General features: G+C 41.2%; 1 protein-coding gene across 1 annotated transcript in view; it reads right to left on the bottom strand.

Moving 5' to 3' along the window:
- Window positions 1–19,461, bottom strand: part of PAPPA2 (pappalysin 2) — a 302,543-nt gene that overhangs the window by 98,500 nt on the left and 184,582 nt on the right. Inside the window, exons 12-13 of the mRNA XM_045982073.1 lie at window positions 11,752–11,887; window positions 11,334–11,550 (exon numbers count right to left, since the gene is read on the bottom strand). Coding sequence (XP_045838029.1) covers window positions 11,334–11,550; window positions 11,752–11,887 — 353 coding nt within the window. The remainder of the gene's footprint in view (window positions 1–11,333; window positions 11,551–11,751; window positions 11,888–19,461) is intronic.

Genomic DNA, 19,461 nt, shown 5'->3' with positions numbered 1-19,461 from the left:
GACTTCCTCCACGGTTATGGCTACATAGACCCAGACGGGGCCTGAGAGGCATTCCAGCCGGAACTTACTGTCAAATCCGTCAACAGTGTCTGTCTACTTGGCAGGCTGGCAAAATGACAGAATCCTGGAAATACTGGTTTGTTTTTATTTTCTGGGGTCTCTCCACCAGCTGCTATGAATACAGAACATAAAGACATGGCCAGCCCTGAGCAAAATTGAGAAGCAGGTGACATTTTAAACTTATCTCTCTTTTCAGTACCACTTTTTCTGTTTCTGGGACTCCCCAAAACTTCCAGATACCTAAACTAGGTTGCATTTCAGCTGGGCCCTCGTCTATTTTTGAATTGTCAAGGTCCCTAAGAGCACAGTTATGCTATAAAGTGTTGATAACAACTTAGGATATTTCAACTTCTAGTAGTTATTTACTGTTTCAAAGAGACCCTTGGAGATCACCAAGACTTGAAGAAAATCATTCCTAACGGTGGAATTTCAGACACCATGATAAGACACCGAGGAGCCGTTATTTCAGTTATTGTTTTGAAACCAGCCTATTCCTTAGAGGAAGATTCCAACTCCCAGTGTTCATAATTTGTTTGTTCCTATTTCTAGCTTTGGACCAAAAGCAGCCACCTAACCAGTTCTCAGAATGCCTCCCACTAAGAATCATCTCGGACAAGGTAATATTTTAATAAAAGCTATTTCTAGAATAGTCTAGTCATACACCAATAAACCCCTCGATGAGACCAAGTCTGTGACCTTTTAATTTTTCCTCTATAACCCCTCAAGAACAAATAATGGAACAGACTCAAACAGCTAACTGTGCTTCCCAAAGCAGACCTGTTGTTCACCAAGCCATCTGTCTGTCATTGGTCAGAAGAATCGAGAATCCTCTCCAGCAACTCTCCTCCTTCCCTCTTATTTTATGGACAAATCATTCTGGGAAAAGGAAGTTAGGCAAGGAACCTAGGGAACAACTGAACAGCTATAATTCTTCCTTTGATTAAGAAACAAAAACAGATTCAATGTTAATTTGCTAAACTGCTTTGGGGAAGAAGATAATCAAATGAGTAGAGAAGTGCAATACATACTTCATTTCTATAGTGCCTTTTCCAGCAAAGCGAGAACACTTCCCATCATCCTGGAGTATTAAAAGCAAACCCTCTGCTAAAAACAAAAGAAGAGGAGCCAAACAAATGTTTTAACCTATAGTCCCTGGAAAAAGAAAAGAAGGAGTTCTTCACTTTGAGAGGCTATCAAAAGGGAGGTGATCTGAGTGCTGTGCAAAGAAATGAGCAGGGGAAAGAGAGGCCTGGCATAGTATAGGAGTCCAATCCAGGCAGACAAGGAAAGGAAAGGGTTGGCATTTCAAATCTTAGCTCCAAATAATTGAAGCACAATAGGAATTGGTAAAGCAGCAGCAATGAGGGTTCCAGGGAATAATGAAGCATGAAGCAGAATGACGGCTAATAGAGATGGAATGATCCTATTACGAAGAGCAGACTCATAAACTGATTACAGTGGGGATGGAATGCCAAGGCGCTGAGCTGTGCTCTGGCTATGTGCCCCTGGACTAGGGTTTGGAGGCCTTATAATCTAGCCCCAGCTCTACCCCTAATCTACAGTATAACCAAGAAGAAATATTTTGACACCTGGGTCCCACCATCTCCCAAACAGAAAACATGGCCACTTGCTCCCAGAAATTCCCTGGGGATTTTAAAGTCATAAAAGAGAAGTTCTATGGAAAAGTTGCTCTCCTTTCTAATGCATCCCTCCACCCCCAACCCAAATCCCATGTCTATAGTGAATTCTCCAAGGACAAGGGAGGGTGACCCAAAAGTCTTCTGAACTTGGCTCACTGATGCAAGCTCTAACTTCTTGGTCAACAGATCCACCTTTTCGAGAAGAACTTTCTACGGCTAAAGAGATGTTTTTGTCACAGCACAGGACTGCCATTGAAAGGGGTGGGTTGAAAGAGACAAGGCAGCTAGGGTAAGTCGGCTTGAGATACAGCATTAGCCTGGCATCTTACCAAAGTTTATAAGTTGCGGACGGGAAACTCTGAGTTATTTGGTGATAGCCATGATTTTTCTCCCTGGATTATTTAGTTTTGCAGTCCCTGCTTCAGGAAACACAATCTGAAGTATAGAGGCTCCCAGAGACAACAGAGTTGACTAAGCTAGTACGCATGTCCATGAATTTGCCGGTACCACTGCATCCTGAAGCATTCCCAACCAAACCAGATACACATTATTCTTTGATCACTCAGTTTTAAAATGACGTAATTCTCATCTTTACACAAGCATGGTCCACAAAAGATGGCAAGTATGTTAATCATGTACATACACATTTTTATGTTAAGTGTATGAGAGTCAGAGGCTGAACTCCAATGGGTATCCACTATAGCAGTCTAGTAGTAAAGGTTTCCAATGCAAAAGGTAAATTCAAAGAGTTGTTGCTTTGAATATAGAATCATTCAAGAGCACCGTGTGTGTATTCATTCTGTTTTCTTTTTTTTTTTTTTTTTTTTTTTTTAAAGATTTTATTTATTTATTTGACAGATAGAGATCACAAGTAGGGAGAGAGGCAGGCAGAGAGAGAGAGAGAGAGAGAGAGAGGAGGAAGCAGGCTCCCCGCCAAGCAGAGAGCCCGACACGGGACTCGATCCCAGGACCCCGAGATCATGACCTGAGCTGAAGGCAGCAGCTTAAACCACTGAGCCACCCAGGCACCCCTCATTCTGTTTTCTTGATTCAGACTTTATTTGTTCATGCTTAGTTCGCTTTAAGTAAAGATAAAAATGCAGATTGATGCAGAAAAAGAAAAAGAAAGAGGAGAAAATCTGGGGATGACACTGCTTTTCACAAAAATATTTATTTTTTACTTAAAAAATAATACCTTTTTGAATGGCACAGTCATTTAAAAAGCTGAATCATTTAAAAATGTAGTTATATAATTCATTACACATTAACTTTTTCTAAAAGATTGTCTTGCATAAAGGGAATACATATACACACACGCACATATAGCCACATTTTACTACTCAAAAATTGCTAAAACAATTAACTCTCAACTATCCAACATCATGAAAAGAACCAGAATACAGATTTTCTAAACAAGATATATGATTTTATGATTTTCCAGGAAACAGATATTACTGACTAAATTTCACTTTAATGAATAATACTTCTAGTTGAGCCATGGAGAAGGTGGCTCTAAAGGTGGCTCAGGCTTGGGATAAGGGAAAATGGACTAGGGATAGAATACAGATGGATATGGACCATTGCTAAAACGGATATGGTATACCTAGGTAATGGAGAGTTGAGGGGACATTCTCCAGTAAAAGAGCTGCTTAGAAAATCCACCTACCGGGGCGCCTGGGTGGCTCAGTGGTTTAGGCCACTGCCGTCGGCTCGGGTCATGATCTCAGGGTCCTGGGATCGAGTCCCGCATCGGGCTCTCTGCTCGGCGGGGAGCCTGCTTCCCTCTCACTCTCTCTGCCTGCCTCTCTGCCTACTTGTGATCTCTCTCTGTCAAATAAATAAATAAAATCTTTAAAAAAAAAAAAAAGAAAATCCACCTACCAAGACCAGGGAATTTCTAGGAGAAGACCTCTCTCTCTTTTTTTTTTTTTTTTTTTTTTTTTTTTTTTTTTTTTCTCATTTTATTTATTTTTTCAGCGTAACAGTATTCATTCTTTTTGCACAACACCCAGTGCTCCATGCAAAACGTGCCCTCCCCATTACCCACCACCTGTTCCCCCAACCTCCCACCCCTGACCCTTCAAAACCCTCAGGTTGCCCCAACCTCCCACCCCTGACCCTTCAAAACCCTCAGGTTGTTTTTCAGAGTCCATAGTCTCTTATGGTTCGCTTCCCCTCCCCAATGTCCATAGCCCGCTCCCCCTCCCCCAATCCCACCTCCCCGCAGCAACCCCCAGTTTGTTTTGTGAGATTAAGAGTCATTTATGGTTTGTCTCCCTCCCAATCCCATCTTGTTTCATTTATTCTTCTCCTATCTCCTACCCCCCCATGTTGCTTCTCCATGTCCTCATATCAGGGAGATCATATGATAGTTGTCTTTCTCCGATTGACTTATTTCACTAAGCATGATACGCTCTAGTTCCATCCACGTCGTCGCAAATGGCAAGATTTCATTTCTTTTGATGGCTGCATAGTATTCCATTGTGTATATATACCACATGAGAAGACCTCTCTCTTAACCTCTCTCTTAGAATCACTGTTCTTCCTTCAGGCTTTTTTTTTTTTTTTTTTCCAAATATAATTTGAGGGAGGGCAGCAGGGTTTCTTGGATGGTAGTAGACATGGATATAATTCTGAAACAGTTTCTAGTCCTATGATGGAAAGTTCACTTACTAAAAACAAATTTCTTGGATTCTAGTCTTAGTTTTGCTAATCTCAAACAAGGCGAATTTGTATACCCTGAGTCTCAGGTTCCCTAACTGAAAAATGATTCCTGGCACACTGTAGGCACTTAATAAATATTTTTGAATGATGAGTAGCCCATCTCTTTCTTTCTTTTTTTTTTTTTTTAAGATTTTATTTGTTTATTTGACAGACAGGTCACAAGTAGGCAGAGAGACAGGCAGAGAGACAGGAGGAAGCAGGCTCCCCGCTGAGCAGAGAGCCCGATGCGGGGCTCGATCCCAGGATCCTGAGATCATGACCCGAGCTGAAGGCAGAGGCCTAACCCACTGAGCCACCCAGGTGCCCCAGCCCATCTCTTTATATACACAGATATACACACACATACACACACATGCACACACCCCACATAGAATAACTGGTTTTATAAATCCATTTACATTAACTTTTCAGAAACTTTCTTCTACTTGAAGTAAAATACAGCAACACATACACGATGTGTACACTCACACTCTCACACACATATCCATTGCATTAGACCTAAATTGTTACATGAATCTACTCTTCATTATCCACAGTGAGAAAGAAGATCAAAGCCTGACTATAAATAGTTAACAAGACTGAGAGTGAGAACAAGAGAGAGAAGAAAGAACTTAGGTTTCTACAGGGATATTCATTTGAAATGATTAATATCCCATTCAATGGTAAATTGGAATACTTGGCGTTGATAAGCTATAGTTTAAGGTAAACCTCAGAACCCACTACAATTTTATATTTATGAATATCTATTACTTGTTTTCCATCTCAATCAGAATGTGTATTTATACTGAATAAGTTAATGAGGTATTTATACTTCATGTTTGCCTTGGACTTAAAATAAGTTCAAAACATTAAAAAAAGAAAATATGCATTTCTAGTTAGGTCAAATCTATTTAAAAGTTATACTGAAAAGTGGTCTGAGGATTAAAGCCAGGACCTTAAACAAAATCTAGCTGGAACATAAAAGGCAAAGAGCAAAAAGTGATTTCTTCTGGGTTCTTTGACAAGATCTTTCCTGTCACCTTGCCATCCTAGAGATGCCCCATGTAAATATTGCTCTTTGTCCAGTTAGAGTGATATCATGTGTTCACAGTAGACGTAACTGGAGAGACTTCCAGGAAGAAGGGGCATCTCTTCTTGATTCCGGTGTGTATCCTCTCCTGGCCTCTGCAGCTCTTGACATCTGACATGGCTGCAGGCCCGTGGTGTTTACTCCATAAGGACTTTCAGGGACACCCTGCACATCTCAGCAAGTTCTACCAGCACTCTAGCTGGAGCAAGTCTCAAAGGTACCACAGCGATTGCCTTCCCAGAAGGCTTCACCAGTGTCCAGTGGATGACCTCCCAAAAAGTGTCAGCAGCACCCCAATGGCAGCTTTCCAGAAGTTCCAGCAGTGCCTGAGCAGGCAGCTTCCTCATGAGACTTGATCAGCCCCCCAGTGGGTGGTTTCCTGCTTGCTGGCCCCGGTCAGGGAAACCTCAAGTAAACTTTCTGTGCCATCCACTGTGCCGTCTCCGAACCCACTCCGATGAGAACCAAATCACAGGCTTAGGTGGGGAACCTTCTCCACATGTGTTCCTTCTCTCGATACTCTTCCCTCACTTCCAAATGGAATGACTGCTCCCTTTATCCACCATTATTCTATTCATTAGGGTTCTCCTTACCCTTAAGTAGTTAGTCCTTCGTAGTTCCCCTAAGTAGTTTCTAGTTATATATATTACCCTCTCCCTTTTCTAATTACTGTGTCCTCACTGGAACCCAACTGGCACAGAATGGAACTCTAAGTGGTACCAGGAGATAGAGTCACAAAGGTAGGATCTGGGGATCAGTTTGGTTGTGCCTGCAGGCTTGAGTACAATGTGGAGCTCCTTGTCAATGGGAAATGGGATGTTAGTGGTTTATAACATGCAGTGGGATAAATAACAAGCATTACCTTTGGTCAATGGTGATGAAGAGTCAACTGCAAATATGTACCCTAAGAACCCAAGCGGCTGCTGACTTAATGGTAGCTCTTCTCTACGCCGTTGCTGAGTATCTCAGAGCAGCGAAAGGGAAGAAAGCACACTGAAGCCAGGAAGAGAAGCCCTTCCTCTGCAGTGTATCTCCCTTTCTGATAAAACTGAACATCGCATCAGCCGGCAAATGATAAATATTAATAAAATCCTATTCTAGCATTTCACATGCACATGCTGAGAGTGCCTGGAGAGCTGAGAAGCAAGAGACTGATCAGTGGCACACCTCAGAAAAAGAGGAATGGAGGAAAAGAAAGATGAGGAATGGTGTGAAAGCTTCCATGGGCAGTGCTCCTGCCTGGTGCTAGAATGTGCTATGTACTCCACATGCACGCTTCTCGGTTAATCTCACAAGAATGCTATGAGGTAATTTTCCCCTGTTTCCCACTTAAATTCCAACAGTACAGAAAAAATATGAAAACTCTTATCAATATCAAAAACCAAGACTGACAGCTGGAATCTGTGAAGATTACCTCCTGATTTCAAAATGTATTGGAAGTTGAACTGAGAAACATTATTGGAAGCCAAAGCATGCATTTTTTTTCCTGGGCAAAAAAAAAAAAAAAAAAAAAAAAAAGCAAATAAGGAATAAAGCCATGCTAAAAGGAGAGAGGGAAAGGGTCATTCTTTCTTCATTCTCTGGCTTCTCCTGAGACTGGCCAACTGGTCACAGGTCTGTTTTTTATCCTTTAGTCCTCATCAGTACCACCCTTTCATTACTGACTCCAAGACTTTAGGTCAGGAAGTATGAGGGTCTTGATCCAGTGGGGTGGGGGAGAGTGGGGGGTGAGGGAGAACCACTGGCAAAGGCCATGGAATCCTAGAAGATAAATGTTCCAAAGGTAAAAATACTATAGGGTTCTAAAGATACTAGAAGCTTGAAGGCCATGAAATAAACTTTCAGAATAAACAGTGCCATGTAGCAATATGCCTTGGGCTCACTGGCAACGACAATAGCAAAATGTTAAAAATAAATGAAAGGCAAGTATTTACCAAATAAATATAAACAGAAGGAAAGCAGGGATGGAAATTTAAATTCCAGACAAGGTAGAATAGAAGGCCAAAAGCATTTAATGGAGCAAAAGGATTGGCACAAGTTTTGATCCTAAATGAAGATAAAAGAGTCACAAGCAGTTATGCACCTAATTCTATAACATCAAATTATAAAAGGCAGAACTCTTTGAAATACAAAGAAAAATTACGGAAGCCCAGTTGTTTGGGAGATGACGGTGCAACCTGTTACAGAGAGGATGGATGGAAACATCAATAAGAAAGTGTAAATGTTGAAAAGACAGGAGTGGCCGGAAGTTTCAACCATTGTAATCAGCCCATGTCCAGAAGGAGATGATGTTCATCCTCAGAAGATTCAATGCTGGTATATCTGATGCATCTGTCACCCAGTAGGGGGAGAGAAATTACGATCAATGTTTCCATTACAGTATGCTCCTGTAACTAGAACAAAATTCTGTTGTAGGAGAAGCCACACACCCATCACCAATTCTTGCCACTATTAGTAAACTCTTCTAGACTTGACTGCATGAATTTCCAAAGTAGATAAGAGTCCTGATTATCTGGAAGCTAATCCACTCAATTAGGCAAAGTAACCTATCAATGCCTGGAGTGTATCCTGGACACACTCCAAATCCCATTGCATTAATCACAGAAATGGTTCCCACTTCCCCAAGCCAAAGCCCTCAACACAATCCTGGCCTGGCTGGGGGTCTGCCTGATTGTCCAGCTCATGGGATGCTGTGGCAGGTTATGCAGGACCTTTCCCTAAATGGCTAGAGCTAGACACAGCCAGAGAGCAGGAGTGAACTGAGCTCTAATTGAGTACCAGTGGTCCAAACCAGGAGCACTAAACTTCATTTTCAAGACTAATGGTTCATAATCAGTAGACTAAGTGAAAGGGTCATAAACTGGTAGCCATCATTGCCGAACAAGAAACAAGATGGAGAGAGAGATCAAAGCTAAAGGACCAAGGTAAGGATCATAAATATCACTGCAGAGCCAGACAGGTTTATTGGCCTGAGATTCTGTTGGGCTGGTTTAAAGATGCAGAGTTGTAGGAGGGATAGGCCATTGGTCATTAATGGTTAAATACAGAATGGATAATACATCCTCTACTGCCAGGCATCTGTCAGCTCTCCATTGCCCATTTTAGTATTAATGGAATTCAGGTCATAAGGGGTAAGAATGAGGCAGCCAGGAATCCCTCTCACTATGCCCAGAATTTGAGGGTTTCATATTATGATCTATCCACATCTACAACTGGGATTGATATAAAGATTTAAAAAAAAAAACTTTTATTTTTTGAGAGTACACAAGAGCAGAGATTTTAAATCTGTTCACAAAGAACATATATGAACTCTATTAGGTTCCTTGTGTATCAAAATTTACTATATTGTACTGATTTGCTGGCTGAGAAGGGAAGCCAATTTGCATGGCTCCTGTCAGTCACATGTGGTTTGGAAATGCTTGTGCATTCCAGATACACTCTGTGTAAACTGGAGAATCATATCCTATTTCTACTGGTTTGCATGCATGCATATAAAACTTGTTTTTCCCACAGTGCCAAATGAAAATAAGTGAACGAGCAGCAGTGATCACAATTGATCAACTTTGTCAGAACTTCACAGCTGTGATGGTGAGGGGAATTCTTGTCCCTCAGGTCTAGAGAGGCTACGACTTCTTCTTTTTCTGGTTTTCTCAATCAGTTCTGTTCCATTCAGCATTCAGAGATACAGTCTGTTACTAACATTCAACGCATTTTCTGACACCTACTATGTGCCAGGGCCTCTGCTAGGTACTGAAAGATACCACATGGAATTTCCACTAGAGAGAGCTCAGAGCTTAGTGGAAAGGAACAACAACTAAACAAACAGTTACCACCCAATGCAATAGCTGTTTCTGCAGGGTGTGGGTTAGGTACAATGCCCTATGGAAACAGGCAAGGAGTCTGCCAAGATTTTATAGAAGAAGGTGAATCGTGATGGTGAAGTGTGAGTTGAAGCAAAAAAGAGCTGGAAGGCATTCAAAAAAGTAGGAACATAATGTGCAAAGACATGAAACTCATCAAGAACACATGTTTCAGGGACCTGAAAGAAGTCTGTATGGCTCGAGGCCAGAGGTAGAGCCAGCAGAGAAAATCATTTGAGAAAACCTAAGAGAGAGGCAATAATTCTAGTAAACAATGTTATTTTAATAGTCCACATTCCTGTGTTAAAATTTGAAGATGTTTGCTCAATAAGAATACTTAAGAGTTGCAGACAAATTAACTCATATTACAATGTCCAACATCTAGACTCTATTCCTTATTGCTTTTCTCTTTCTAGCATTTACAACACCTGGCACACAGTGAGTTCCCAATTAACAAATGATTATTATTGTATGTGGTAGATGGCCTCTAACATGGCCTCTAGGGATGCATGCCCTCATGCAAACACTTACCCTTGAGTTGGGCTGGACTTATTTACTCATATCTAATGAAAAGAATTTGCCAAAAGTAATGGATTGTCACTTCCAACATTATGTTATAAAAAGGCTGTAACTTTTTTATGGTCTCCTATAGCTTTTGGGTGGTCTCCTATGTACTCACTCTCTGGCTCTTTTTCTCTCTTGGGTCATTAGCTGCTGTATCATTGGATGCTCAGGCAGCTTATGGAGAAGCCCATGCAGTAAGGAACCGAACCACGTCTATATGAGCATGCCTATTGCTAGTACCAGTATGAGTGAACCTGGATGCAGATCTTCTGAGGCCTGCCAATCACCACATGAGTGAGCTTGAAAGTGAAATTTCCAGCTCCACTTGAGCCTTCGTTATGGTAGCTTTGGTCAACAGCTTGATGGCAACCTCATAAGAGACTCTAAGCCAGTGCTCGCTTCGGCGGCACATATACTAAAAAAAAGAGACTCTAAGCCAGAAGCACCCAGCTGAGTTGCATCCAAACTCCTCCTTCATGGAAATTGTGATAAGCCACTAAATTTGGCTATAATTTGCTATGCAGCAAAAGATAACTGATATACTACATACACACTACCATCTACTCCTAGTCCCCAATAAAGCCGGGCTTCTGGTATACTTAGTTTGGGCATGGTGGTATCAGAGCTTCTCTCTGGTGATTGAGCACTGCCTGGAAACTTTTGTGACTGGGATCCCAACCACCTGACACCTCACTTCTTGAGGGAACGAACTCGGTTACCTACAGTCCCATTCCACTGATTAGACCATTCATAGAATGAGTCCAGTCTGGCTGCAGCACAGACCACTGTATGGCCTGCTGCCTCCTGCTTCTGGGTCTCCCTTGGGCACACCAACACTATAAAGTACAGTCCCTCTACTAATTGAAGCAGAGAGCTCTGATGACAGCTGTCTAGATGACAATAATCACAGATGTCCACAGAAAAACCTATGTAGATAATATATTCCTGATTTCCATATGTAACTCTGATTATATAACATGCCTTGAAAACTAATTGTGAAACTTGCTGTATACACTGTCCAGGTGGGAACAAGTGGAAAAATATACATTGCTCAGGGAACATTGAGTTTTTGGCAGAGAATTTTTGGCAGTTTATATAACCATGTTGATTTGAAGGCAGTGGTTTTATATGTAAAAAAAGATTTTAAGACCTTGTAAAGATGTTAAATATTTACATAAAAAATTATGCTCAGCTAAGAAAAGAGCAAAACATAAAACCCAAGTGTGCCTTCTATGAGTTGCTCTTCACTTATTTCTTGTGTCTTTTTAGTAGTTTTTAGACCCACTTGGTAGTTAGTGATTAAGCACCCATTGAAAACAAAATGCTATATATGAAAATGATAGTAGTATATCACAACCACAAAAAAAAAAAAAACAAAACAAAGGAAAAAAAAAAGAGAGAAAGGTGACTTTGTACCTCTGTCCCTGATGATTTTGTCCCTCATGCTCTGGGCTACATGTATCGAGATTTGGAGGATTTATGTGAGAGGATGTCCTTAGAGCCACCGCTGAGATGCCCACCAATGGGGATGAGAAATTCAGCAGCACTGAGGTGGTCTGGTGGGAGAGGACATTCAGGTGATGGGTCACATTGATAACCAGTGGGTTTTGCTGGCATGACAGCTCATAGGTTCCTGAAGAGAAATAAGGAGATGAATAATACTGTAAGCCATTCTTATAGCACCATGTTCCCATATCCAGTCTTCCTTTTATCTTCTCAATAGCTGTGTACTATGGTCAAGGTCGCAAATAATATCCAAGACAGATGCAAAGCTGACTCCGGGGTCTACTAGATCATCCTGCAGGAGCCCCGAAGCGATCACTGTCAGACTCACCAAGAGAGTGGTTGTTCCCACTGACATCAGTCAGTTGAACAGTCACTGTTGGCCGCTGATGTTCTCTGAGTACCGGGCCATCAGACGCCAAGAAGATGAAAATTGCTGCGGCCACTCCTGGTCTACTGAAACACACCTGGGCGTAAGCACATATATGTGTGAGTCATCATTCCCACCGGGCTCTCAAGGCATGTGTCACACTATTTTTACACTTCTCAGCTCCCCACTCTTAAAGTAAGAACTCCCTTCTCCTTTACTTATGAGAAAAATATGGAGTAGGCACAGAAAGACAGTCGAGGTCACACCAGAAATCAAAACTGGATGAAAAAAAGGTAGCTTTCAGCTACTGAGCATCTCATCTTTTTTTGATATTTTTTCTTATAACCTCAACTGTTCCTTTTTTTGCTTGGACCCATGTCTTTAAATTGCTCAAGATCACTGAAAGAGAGGATTGCTAGAGACAACAGATCACTGCATAGCCAGTCAATCTTATCTCCAAAGTGGGAGAAGTGGGCAGGAGTCACCAAGCTAACATTCTGCTGTGAACCAGCATAGTTCAGGACATAGTTCATCTTTCCCCATCCTCCTGTCTTCCCCCTAAACATTTCATCTGAACCTCTCACTTAGCATGCAGACTACGACATGAGAGGCAACTTCGGTGTCCATTGTTTCTGAAACTAGAAGCTGCCACACTGCTTATTTTCATGCATTTCTGCTGGTGCCTATCCTAACCACGGGTGGAAAATAAGCCAACACTCAGGGACAGGAAATTCAGTTATTTATAAGGAATAATCCTAGATGCTTAGGCTGATTAACAATAAAACAGTTTTTCAAAGCAAACTATGGGAGTTTTGTCCCTGGAAAATCTTTAATATAAAAGAAGATATCTTTGAGATTGGGAAATGACCTGGGGAGCTTATTTCCCCCACTGAAATTATTTGATGTAGTAATTCTAGTTTTGTTTTACGTCCTTTAGCTCAATATTAGTCTTCATTTCCACTGAGAGTAAATCTCTATGTTACCTGATATTACATGGTTGCTGCATTATGAGATTCTGGAACTGGACCTCACAAAATTCTCTGTGTCTTTCTGTGGCTTTTTATCTGGTTCTGAGGGTGACAAGGCTCCAGGAAAACTATCCTCACAGTTAAAGAAGGGTATATCTAGTGGCAGGGACCTTTTCTAAAACTGGGGAGGACAAGGATAAAACACGTTTTCCATTTTACCAAGAATTCTTCCTTGTGTGGAGGCTGATTTTTCCTGAGTCCTGGTGGTGTGTTTATGGAGTGTCCATTTGCACTGCTGGCTTAATTAGGGTGATTTTATGAGTTGCAGTGGTCAATGTAACACAGCTCTCCCTTCTTCCTCTCCTCCTTTGAGGGAAAGACCAGCCACACTCTTTTTACAGCGTCTTTTTCCCCCTCGTTTCATTTCCCCTCTTTGAAGTAATAAATATTCCTTTATAACTTAAGAAATAACCAGTCCCATAGGTTATGGCTTGCAATACGAGGTCCTTTGTCCCTGACTGGATGAGGGCTAGACATGAAACATACCATAAGGTAACCAAGAGTCTAACTCAAAGCCCTCAACTGCAGCAGCAAAGGACATCAAAGTCCCTTGGGACCAAAGAGGTCCCACAACCTCTTCCTTTTCCTACACCACAAAAGAGACTTGAGTACTGGAAGTAAGTTCTGGGTTGTTTCCTGAGCCAGGAACAGGAGTCCAAACAAGTACATGGTGGCTTTACCCCAGTAGGCCTCAGACTTGAAGAGTGGGGTGGGTTCAACAGAGAACAGGAGCGCTCAGTCTTCCCACCTTCTCTTGGGCCCTCAAATGGACACCATCCACCTGAAACTAATTAGGAGGGGTTGGTCTTATGATGGTGTGGATTTCTCTGTCCTGAGGGCCTGTGACCAAAAACTCCAGCTCATTTTGCATCTCCTGGCAACGTGCCTCCTTGCTCTAAGGGTCTTTGCACCAAATCCCTTTGAACCTTACAGCCTGCTCTGGTGGCAGCGTCTCTGTGCCATGATCTGTGAGAAAGGCTAGGCCAGGACTTCTAGGCCATGGCTTAAGCAGGAAACCACAGGTAAGACTCACAAAAGAAGCACAGGCCCAGGAATGCTGGACTACACAAAGCAAAAGGAGACAAGGGTTGGTCAAGGTACAGGATGCTGAGTCTGTGGCATTTCCTCTCACAGTGACACAGACGTAACTGAATGTGGTTCTCAGCTAAATACCAGATACGCCCATGACAGCAACCAGATGCAAAGAACATATGAACTCTCATCTGACTTTTGGAGCCTCTAAAGCAGAGACTAGGTAGAATACACACATGTGTGCATAGCCATTCTGAGCCAGCGTGAAAAGAACCAAGTAAGTTCACTGTTCTGGAGAAAGGGTTGGCCAGGCAGAAACCTCAGTCTGACTCTTAGCTCCATCCCTACTAACTGGTTAAGGCTGAGCAAACCATCCTTCCCCTTTTAGCCTAGGGTCCTTCTTTTGCACATCTGAAACACAGACTACTACCTACTTCATGAAGCTATGATGAGGATTAAATGAAATTATGTGAAAGTTGTCCTATAGGACAGTGCCCATCATCTAGTAAGAACTCAATGTTCAGAAATTAATTCACAAAATAATTCCTATTTCCAAAGATAAATATTTTTTCATTTCATTTACACTTCTGGAAGACAAGGGTAAAGAATAAAATTTAAAAATGAAACACAAACTGTATATTTTGGTGTATAGAGAATTATGCTTTTCTAAAACCTGTAGGCTAAAGAATTTCATCTATGCTATTTTAAATCAGCATTTGTAGAAATCTGAATTGGTAAACCAGTTCTACTTCTAGAGGTATTGGCAATATCCAAGGCTTTTTGTATAAAATCTAGCTCTAGTTTATTAATGGAATCTATGAAAAATATATTTTATATGTACAACTCTTTTAGTAGATTTTTTAGAAAATTCAGTTCAATAGGTGTTTATCAAACTTGTCTATATATGCTATACATATATAGACAAAAAAACTTCTCAACTTGACAGTATAATTAGAATGTTGAGTGTATTCCTTATTTAAACAAAGATGATTATTTTTATTGAGGTATAATTAACATAGAGTGTTACATTAGTTTCCAGTGTACAACTGGATTTTATAATTCTACGCATTAGTCAGTGCTCAGCACAATAAGTATAGTCACTCTCTGTCACCAGACATTTCAACAATCTTACTGACTATATCCCCTATGCTGTACCTTTCATCTCTGTGACTTACTTTGTAACTGGAAGTTTGTCCCTCTTACTTTATCTCTTTATCCACTTCACCAGTCCCCTCACTCACCTCCTCTCTGGCAACCATCTGTTTGTTCTTTGTATTTAAGAGTCTGGCTTTTTAGTTTCTCTCTTTTTTTTTCTTTGTTTGTTCATTGGTTTTCTTTCTTATATTCCACATATGGTGTTTGTCTTTCTCTGAATGGCTTATCTCACTTAGCATTAAACCCTCCAGCTCCATCCATGTTGTTTCAAATGGCAAGCTTTCATTCTTTTTTATGACTGAGTAATATTCCATTGTATATCTCTAAATCAATCAATCTATCTATCTATCATCTGTCACATCTTCTTTATCCATTCATTTATTGATGGACACTTGGGTTGCTTCCACCTCTTGGCTATTGTAAATAATGCTGCTATAAACATAGGGGTGCATATATTTTTTGCATTAGTGTTTTCATTTCCTTTAGGTAACTACCCAGCAGTGGAATTACTGGATTGTATGAGGCTTCTATTTTTAATTTTGAGGAACCTCCATACTGTTTTCCACAGTGTCTGCATCAATTTGCATTCCCACTAACAGTACACGAAGGTTCCTTTTTCTCCACATCCTCACCAACACTTATTCTTTCTTGTCTTTTTGAATCTAGTCATTCTAACAGGTGTGAGGTAATATCTCATTATGTTTTTGATTTGCCTTTCCCTGATGATGAGTGACGTTGAGCAGCAAAGATGTATTTTTTTTTAAAGATTTTATTTATTTATTTGACAGATAGAGATCACAAGCAGGCAGAGAGAGAGAGAGAGGAGGAAACAGGCTTCCCGCTGAGCAGAGAGCCCGATGTGGGGCTCGATCCCAGGACCCTGGGATCATGACCTGAGCCGAAGGCAGCGGCTTAACCCACTGAGCCACCCAGGTGCCCCTCAAAGATGTATTTTTAAAGGTTTCTCTCCTACAGCTAAATCATGGATATGTTAACATAATATTATAGCCCACACTATTTTCACTATATACAAAACATATAATGAGCTTTACGTTCCTGGAAGTAAAAGATAGTTATCCACTGGACTGGAGACTTTGGCAACATGAAGTGCTACTTATTCGACCCCATGCCACTTTTGCCAGTACAGTGTGACATTTCTCTCATCAACACCCTAAATGCCTGTGTGAATAGCTTCCTCTTCAGGAAAAGAGCGTCAAATGCACCCCCTGGGGAACTACTCAGATGTGAAATGAGCAGCAGGCATCCTCAAGAGAGAAATACAAGATACTAAGAGGTCAAAGGGGTCATTAGCTTCATGTGCACTGTTTCATTATTTGTTTTAACAAGAAGATTACATTCATGTGTTACACTAGCAATACAAAATTAATTAGAACTTGGCTCTTATGAAGAAAAACTATAACTAGATGTTAGAAAGGAGACAGAATCTTTCATGAGAGCAAGTATTTCTCAGAACTGAGGAATGGTCTCAAGATAGAGGATCCAGTGAGATTAGACAGTGAACCCATTGCAAAATACTCTGAAACAGAGAAACACAGATTGGAGAAATAGGTAGACAGACAGACAGATTGATAGATACTGACTGACATACAGATTTGGAAAACAAGTCCACCACAAAAAATGGCTTTTTTTTTGTCTAAAGCCTGAACATGAACTACTGGACGGAACCTTTGGCTACTGGTGAGGGGTAAGACTGAAAGAATGTTTCCCTAGTGAAGAACTGTTTGAGCTTAAGAAATCCCTCTTCAATATGCCTACTGGGTACAGACACACTCACTCAATATACTCCCAAGCCAAGTATTTCAACTTCCAGGTCATCCTTTCTGGTGGTCACTGGTTAGCAGATCCTGAAACTATACCACAAACTTGAAAAGAATCTTTTCTGAGGTTTTTAAATGCTTTTGGTTAGTTACTGAGTTGTTATTTTTTTCTGTGCCTTTCCAGTTTCATTCATCTATGGCATCTCCTGATTCCAGAGAGAAAGGGAAGGCCCTTGAAAACAAGAAAGAGGGCAGACACTCTACTCTCTTTGTATAGCACCTGACAGTGTACCAAGGATGATTTCATGTCTTGCTGGAGCCTCCCTAAAATTCCTTGGATTTTCCATAAAATGTTTTTATTCCTATCTGGGCTTTATACCTATAATATCCCCAGGACACAAAGGTTATGTTATAGAAGTGGAAAGTAGGTTCTGAGGAGCTTAAGTGACTTCTAGAAAAATACTAGAGAAGTAGGAATTTGGGTTTACAACTTCAGGTTGTGTATTCTTTTGACTACCCAGAGGGTCTTAATTTGGGATGAGCAGGAAGTCACAGATTCCCTAGAATATTTGTTGATACTCATAACCTCTATTTTCCCAAAAATGAAGTCACATAAACACTTAGGCATAAAAGCTTCATACAGTTGCTAGGAGCTAAGTGAACACTTTAAAAGCCATTTGTAGTCCAGTTAGGGGTCAGCAGAAATCAGATTAAGAATGCTTGCATTAGGGTCAGTTGATTGAGCATCCCACTCTTGATTTCACCTCAAGTCATTATCATGGGGGTCCTGGGATTGAGCCCCATGTCCAGTTCAGTGCTCAGTGGAAAGTCTGTTTGAGGATTCTCTTTCCCTCTCCCTCTGCCTCCCCCCACCTCAAATAAATAAATAAAGAATGCTTGCACTATAAGTTGAGCCATATGTCTTTTTTGTAGGTGAAAAATTATCAAATGTTTCATATGGCCTACCCAATAATATTGCTATCTATGTAGACTTCACAAATTTGACAAGTTTATTAATTAATTCTCAAAGTTTCAGGGGATCTTTTTTTAAAAGGTTTTTTTTTAAGATTTTATTTATTTATTTGACAGACAGAGATCACAAGCAGGCAAAGAGGCAGGCGGAGGGCGGGGGGGAAGCAGGCTCCCTGATGAGCAGAGAGCCCGATGCGGGGCTCAATCCCAGGACCCTGAGATCATGACCTGAGCTGAAGGCAGAGGCTTTAACCCACTGAGCCACCCAGGCACCCCAAGTTTCAGGGGATCTTAACTGACATTCAAAACTAACGGAGGAAGGGAGGCTCTGAGGCAACTAGCCTCTTGCTACTGAGTTTCCATACTTGAGGATGTGAGTCAAAATGGGGAAGGAGTTTTGAACCTGGTCTTACTTACTGTCTCCCTTGGTATTAGTCAAAACCCAGGTGATATCCTGTGTTATATTCCTTCATAGGACAAGTAAGGCTATAAACACCATGAGTTTATGTGATTCTCTTTTCAGAAGAGTGAAGTCAAGTTGTCATTTTGTGAAACGAAGATGGAACCACTATTATGACCCCCACCATCCAGGGGGAGACATTTGAAAATATATGACCCAGCAAGTCAGTGGAAGGGCTCAGATCAGGATCAGCTTGTTGTCTCAATTCCTTCTAACAGCATTTCCTCATCTGTGATTTTAGACACCAGAGCTAAGTCTGCAGAGGCTCTGTGTTAGAAGAGCTTATGGGAGTCAGAAGGGAGCTTAGAAAGACGCCAACCAAATCTGTAGCAGATACTGCAGTGTTGGGGGCCACCGTGTGATCTGGGAGACACTGTAAGAGCACTTCCTTCATGACTGAGCACTCAGCCCACGGCAAAGTCTCCTTCTGAGGAGACTTTGCCCTCTGAGGAAGGAAGACTCCAGAAGCTGATGCTACTTCTCTGAAGAAACCCATGTCCAGTGACCTTTAGATAAGCGTGAGTGGTGTACAAGGTAGGAGAACTCTGGGGGCTATCCCAGCTCCCTCTGGGATGTTGACACTTCCACATGGCTGTTCTACAGTCCTTCTCTCTCTGTACTCCCCTGGTTCTTTCATTCCCTCACAGGTGTTGATCTTAGGGAAAGTCCTCGATAAACTTCAGCATGCAAATCTTCACCTCAGAATCTGAATCCTGGGGACACTCCACACAAGACAAACTCTGAGACTGAGGAAGAGTATTATGGAATATATATGAAGAATGCTTTCTGGGGAACAAGAATGTGTAAGTGAGGGGATGAAGGAGCACACTGTAGAGCCAGGCAAGATTCTCCCACCTCTGGTTGAAAAACATTGCCATCCCAATTATTCACGAAACTTAGACTCAGCTAAGATGTCATGTTCAGAGCCTGCAAAAGCTTCTGTGAAAAATAAATAAAAAGTTAGATTAGTAAGAATCAAATATTAAAGTGGAAAATGAGTGCTTTCCCCTCTAGGGATAAACTGTTGAGCCACTGGGAGATGGAATTCCTCTTTCAATGCACTAGACTTGTTTTTGGTGGAAATGAAAATCATATATAGTCACTTTTGCCTTTGCAGGTTTCCCAGGGAATGTAGGGATCCACATAGGTTAATTTTCTAAACAGAGGATTTTCATTTGAAAGGCAAGAACTCTTTAGAAATTTCAATGATGTGTACAGAAATAATTCCAATACCTATTATAAAGGC

This window comes from Meles meles, chromosome 17 (genome assembly GCF_922984935.1).
Source record: "Meles meles chromosome 17, mMelMel3.1 paternal haplotype, whole genome shotgun sequence".
Lineage (NCBI taxonomy): Eukaryota > Metazoa > Chordata > Mammalia > Carnivora > Mustelidae > Meles > Meles meles.
The sequence above is the reverse complement of the archived record's forward strand: the minus strand, read 5'-3'. Positions and strand labels throughout refer to the sequence as shown.